General features: G+C 52.6%; 1 protein-coding gene across 1 annotated transcript; it reads left to right on the top strand.

Annotated features, from left to right (window-relative positions):
• Window positions 1–671: 671 nt before the first annotated feature.
• Window positions 672–3,486, top strand: LOC103781746 (laminin subunit gamma-2-like; the record flags this gene model as incomplete). Its single annotated transcript, XM_008949467.1, has 8 exons — window positions 672–816; window positions 1,083–1,232; window positions 1,710–1,824; window positions 1,912–2,111; window positions 2,264–2,302; window positions 2,688–2,846; window positions 2,934–3,033; window positions 3,236–3,486. Coding segments are annotated over 8 exons (1,159 nt in total), but the record flags the coding sequence as incomplete, so codon positions are not given.
• Window positions 3,487–6,087: the final 2,601 nt, after the last annotated feature.

Below are 6,087 nucleotides of genomic sequence, written 5' to 3' on the forward strand. Positions count from 1 at the left end.
GTCCCCCTCCCTGCCTCCCCAGCTGAGCGGCAGAACCCTGCTGCTCGAGGCAGAGCGGGCAGGGACTGCTCTGGACTTTGGCACCTGGAATGTCTGAGCAGTGGAGAGGGAGGGTTGACAGCCCCGTGGAGCATCTGCTTCCCACCTCAAAGACCACACGCTCCTGGGGCCTGCCTGGAGCTGGGGGAAGGGGTTTAATGCTGTTCCCATGAACAGGCTTCCAGGTGTGTTTGCGAATCTGGGCTGGGTTTAACCCAAGGGTAAATTTAATTCCATGTTGTTGGGTGGCTCTTTTGGTTGGGCTGGTGCTTCTTCAGAGCCCACCACATTGATGGGGTGTGAGCAACAGCCCTGAAGGAAGTTAAGGAGTTGAACAGGGATGTGCAGGAGGAAACATCCAGTGGCAGAACAGGGATGAGCAGAGCCACTGTGGAGCCTGTGGGGATTCAGCTGGTGTGAAACACCTCTCTTTTCTGCAGCAAGGAGCCAGCAGGCACCCACTTGACAGAGGGGATGGATGTGGGGCATGTTTTCAGTGAGCTTTCCTTGTGTGATAAAGCTGTGTGGGACCTTGGAGAGCATGAACAAGTCACTTTTGGAGGCAGCATTAATGCTGGTGAGAAGCTGACAGCTTGGCTGGTACCGTGTTCTTCAACTGCATATCCCTTCAGGTACGAGGAGCTGAAGTCGCTGGCTGGAGGCCTGACAGCTGATGCTGATGGGATGGCCTCCAAGGCAGACAAGGCTTATCAAAGCAGCCTGGTGCTCCTCAGCTCCCTGTCCCACCTGATGAAGACTGATATTGGATCCTTTGAGGTGAGGGCTTTGTGCCTGTGAGTCCAGGAGATCAGCTTATGCTCTCCCTTACTCACTCCTCCCTTGCCAGCAGCTCAGCCCTTCCTAGGCTCTGACCCCACTGGAGAGCCTTTGGGCATGCATCTTCCCACTGTTTTTGCTCTCATAGCTGGCCATGGCTCAAAGAGCAAGATGGGACAAGCATTCATCACTGCTTGCTGTGGTTCCTGGTGAGCACCAGGGAGCTGCTGGGAACCCCAGGCAGTCATCTCAGCTCTGTGTTTCAGGGGGAGGCAACCCGGCTGAAGCAGGATGCCAGCGCTCTCCTCAGCCTGGTGGACACCTACATGGCACAGTACAGGCAGCTGCAGAGCCGCACAGGGCGCTGGGAGGAAGAAATCAAGCAGCTGCTGCGGAGGGGAGAGGGCGAGAGACTGGTAAGAGGTTGGCTGGGTACACAGCTTGAGTCTTCAGCGTGAGCTGGTGCCTTGGGGTGCCCGTGGCTACTGCGTGCTGTCCTAGGCTGTTTGCCAAAGGGGATGTGGCTGCTGCCCACTTTCCCCTTCTTCCAAAATGCAGCCACTTGGGGTTGGTCTTCTAGAGCTGTTTGGAGACCTCACTGTGTGCATGGAGCTGCTGTGCAGGTTCTCACCTGCACACCTCCTCCACCTGCTCCTGGAAAGGTTAGAGCTAAGCTGGCTCAGGATAGCTGGAGCTGGTTGGGGAGCACCTGATCAAATCTCTGCTGACAGGTCAGGCTGTGGTAGCCTTGATTCAGGAGCAGCAGCAGGGACATGGGAACAGCTTGATGAGTCTTCTCTGACAGTGCAGCTCCTTGCAGACAGCTCTGGGACTGTCTGATGCTCCCATACCATATCAAACAACTGCACTTGTGTCCCTTTGGCCTGTCACAGACGCTGACGCAGCTGCTGTCCCGAGCCAACCTCGCCAGGAGCACAGCCCTGCAAGCCGTGAGCGCTGGCAATGCCACCTTCTATGAGGTGGAGCAGATCCTGAAGAGCCTCCGGGGTAACGTCCTAGAAACCTTTCCTTTCCCCACCCTTGTGGGACCTCACAAAGGTAGCACGGCTTCACTTCCATGTGCGTTTCTTTCAGAGTTTAACCTGCAAGCAGATGACAAGAGAAGGGAAGCCGAAGATGCCATGAGGAGGCTACCAATCATAAGCAGCATGGTCGCAAGTACCAAGGAGAAGACAGACCGAGCTGAAGCGACCCTGGGCAGTGCTGCTTCCGAGGCCAAGGCAGCCAGCAGCGCGGCAGGGAAAGCAAAGGAGATCACCATGGGGATCCAGCAGGTGAGGACAGGCTCCGGTGCCATTGCTGGCAGTATGGAATTTGGAAGGGAAAACCATGGAAGAAGAGGAGGTGATTGGCAAATTTACAGTAGATCTAATGCATTGGCTTTTGGACCCGATATGCTGACTTCTGTTCTGACCGTTGTCTCCAGTGGCTATTGCAGATCGCAGAGCTGGCTGTAGATGAGCGGGTGTGTCGATCTCTGCAGGCATGTTCATCCTCTGAGGATCTCTGAGGCATCTCACTGTAGCCACCTTTTGGTGACCAAGGGTTTTTTTTCCACTTCCACTGTCCGAGTCACTGTCAGGCTTGTGAGCTACCAGAACTGGTGTTGGTGGGTTTGACTGACAGATGGGCGTTGTAATTCCCCAGGGGTTTGCTGATGTGTGCAGGGTCGAGCCATGGTCACAGAAACAGCTCTCTGGAGCAACTGGTGGTACAGCATGAAGGATGCGGGGTAGACTGCGATAATTTTGTGTCCCCATAGAAGGAACCAATTTCCACCAGCTCCACACCCCAGTGCACCCAAACTTATTTCAGCCACGCCCCTCTGAAAGTGCTTTTACCTTCCCTAGGAGATCACACGGCTGAGGGTGGAAGCCAACAAGACGGCTGATGGTGTCCTCGCCCTGGAGAAGGCAGTGGCTGCCCTGCAGCGTGAGGCCAAGGAAGTGGATGGGGAATTTGAGAGGAAGCTCTTGGAAATTGAGGCAGATGCTGCTGTGATACAGGAGGTGGGTCACCATCTCCCTTGCCTTGTCCCTTCCCTGTTGACTTTTGGGCTAGACTTCACCTTACAGCTGCCACCTTGCCTTCTTCAGGTGGCTCAGGAAGCTCAGGAGGTCCACGCCAAGGCTGGCCAGGCAGGTGTGGTTGTGCAGGAGACCTTGAGTGCCCTGGAAGAGCTGCTGCGGCTGATGAGTAGGTTTTGTGCTGCTGTTGTAGGACATGGATGGAGACAGGTCCCCACTGGGGTCTAGGCAGGGGTGCTGGGAGTTGTTTGGGGAGCTGCCTCAGGTGGTGCCTGTAAGCAGGCTGGCCAGTGAGATGAAGTATCTATAGAGATCTAGTCCTCAGCCTCCATGAATCATTCCCTCTCGCTTGTCTTCCTCCTGTGCAACAGACCAGCCTGGTGCTGTGGATGAGGATGGCCTGAAGCAGCTCGAGATGAATTTCAGGAAAGCCAAAACTAGAAGCAGCCAGCTGAAGGATGAGATGTCGGAGCTGGAGCAGACAGCCACGCTGCAGAAGGCTCGGGTGCGGACGCTGGAGAGCGGCATCGATGAGATCCTGGCAGATATTAAGAACCTGGAGGATATCGAGAAGAGTCTTCCTGCAGGCTGTTACAACACAAAAGCCATCGAGTTGCCATGAGTGAGCTCTGGAAAGGCTGCGGTGCCTGCCAGGCTGTGGAGGCAGGAGAGCCTGGCCCAGCTGCCCTCCCCGAACCCGGCAGGACCACCTACATTTGTCTGTGTTGAACTCACTCTTACTCTCAAGGGCAGTGTGACAGCTGAAGTTCACATCCTCATGCTGGCCCTGGAGAGTCCCTGATTTTCCAAAGTGGTCCGTCCCTTGGTCACAGGAGGAAGGAGATGCCTGGTTGTGTGAGGGTGCTCCTGGCTGCACAACAACCTGTTCCTACAACATTTCTGAGGTGCAGATGGGGGGATGTTTGATGTCAGCCTTGGGAGTTTGCATGCTTCAGAGCCTAAAATTCATGGCAGAGAGGTTCTCCCTCCTCTGTGGATCCCCTCTCCTGGTCTGGCACACACAGAAGGACTGGAGTATCTGTCCTTACTTTTGACACTGCCACCACCACCATGTCCTCATTCTCCACAAGGTCTTCCTCACCTTTGGTGGCTCAGGAGGCAAGGAACAAGCAGTATGAAGTGACAGCTGGGGGAGACGAGTTTTAATCTGTGACACCAGTGATGCTTCTTGTGGCTTTCTACTCCCAGCCTGCCTGGTCCTCATCTTCTTGGTGGTCGTTCTGGCATGGCCTTTGGTGTGGCTTGGAGAGTCAGCGTCAAATGCTGCTACTGACCCTTTTCATAAAGTTGCAGATTTTCCATGGTGCTTCACAGTGAGGCAGTTGCTGTTTTGCCAAAGTGAAAAAAAAAAAAAAAATAAAGACATCAGCAGTTTTTGAGCTCAGGGTGATGTTCTGGATGGAGGAAGAAAGGGGGATCCCACACTTGCAGATTAGCAGAGGAAAGAACTGTTTGGGCTCCTCAAGTGGAAAGTCTTTTCTGCTTCCCATGCTCCCTTCAGCCAGGAGGAGAAAACCCCCTTTCATTCCTCCACATTGCTTTTTAAGTCCCAAAGCCCCTGAGGGGTGGCTTTCTTGTCAGAGTTCCTCCTGAGTGAGCACAGGTCTCCTTACCATCCCCTAACATACTCAAGTACAACCTCTCCTTCCAAGACCAGTTGATTTGGTACCAGGCAGCTTCCCAGGTGTCCCAGAACCTGGGAAAAGCAAGGTGGTGTCCTCTCTGCACAAGCTCACAGGACCCTGAACCACTTGTCACAGGAACTGGAGCTTTCTCTAAGGGTTTGCAGCCACAAGCTCTCAAGTCTGAGAGCCTGATCCCATCCTTCTGGAGAGCCAGCACCCTGATCTGCTTGTTTAAAAATATTGATGTCACCTTGAGTGTAACTTTGCCTCTGGTTTGATGCTGCCCGTTTTCTCCTCCCTCCTTTGCTCCCTTGTGGTGCTGGATGTTTCTCAGAGGCTCAAGTAATTGTCCACAGTGTTTCCTACTATACATCTGAACAGAAGTTGGAGTAGCTGAAGACCACAGTGCTCCCATCACCTACCTGTGGCTTTCCTGTGGGTCCAGCTCCGTTATGACACCACTCCCAGCTTCCTTTAGATGTCATTTCAGGTGAAAAAAGAGCCAGCAAATGCTGGAAGTCAACTCTGCTGAAGCCTTCTGACCTACATGGTGGTGAAAGAAGATGTCCTGGAGGAAGGAGGATGCTTTGAAGGACACACTCACCCCTTGTTAGCTCCAGTTCTCTGATAAAGCAGTGCCTATGCTTTTGCTTGATAAGGATGTAAGAAGTAATCTGTCTGCCCTATGCTTTTATTTAAGTGAGATGTACTCTTGCCTCTGGCACATTTTCCTTCTCCCATTGTACAGAACAGGGACAGGTATTATGGACCTGACTTTATTTTTCCATGAGTTGGGTTTTTTAAAAGGGAGAAGGTCAATAAATAGTGAATATTTTTGGCTGAATCTTGCCTATGGGTTTATTTTCTCTGGCTCCCTGTTTTCGGTGCATTTGACCACCTTTGCTGGTTCTCCCAGCAGTGCACCTTTTTGTGCTCCTTGTGCTGACTCGGTCTCAGGGCTGTTTTGAAATGACACCAGTTACTTTTTTTTTTTTGTTTGTTTATTACATAATTTAAACATTTTGCTGATAAAGATTTTTTTGTCAATGACTGTTTTGTTTTTTTTTTTCTCATATAGCAACAGAAGAAAAAAAAGTTAGGCTCCAAAACTTCTGACAAAGGTGAAATTGGTGGCATGGCGACTTTAACCCCTTTCCCCCCCCCCCCCCCCCCCCCCTTTTCTTTTTTCCAAAAGGCTTTTGAAGTTCATTTCTTTTTCAGCAAATTGCACTGTTTAAAAGTGGAGGCTCAAAGACCAAAACCCACAAGCTTCTTCCCACCCCTCCCCTGCACCCTGGAAACCCTGGTCCTCACCTCCCCGGCAGTCACATGGATCTTCAGGGATGATTTTTTTTCCCCCCATACCCACCCAAAGACATTTTCCAAACCAGTCCCAGAGCTGAACGACCTGTTAGAAACCCCCCGTCCCATCCCCGGTACTGTGAGTGTTACTGAGCAGATACACACTGGGCAGGTCAGGCTAGTGAGAGAGGCTGTACTCATCATCCACACCACGCCGCTACGGCTCTAAGGCATGCCACCCTAACCCCCACGGGATGGGCAGCCAGCTGGCTTCC

Source organism: Merops nubicus, unplaced genomic scaffold (genome assembly GCF_000691845.1).
Source record: "Merops nubicus isolate BGI_N331 unplaced genomic scaffold, ASM69184v1 scaffold13881, whole genome shotgun sequence".
Classification (NCBI taxonomy): Eukaryota; Metazoa; Chordata; class Aves; order Coraciiformes; family Meropidae; genus Merops; species Merops nubicus.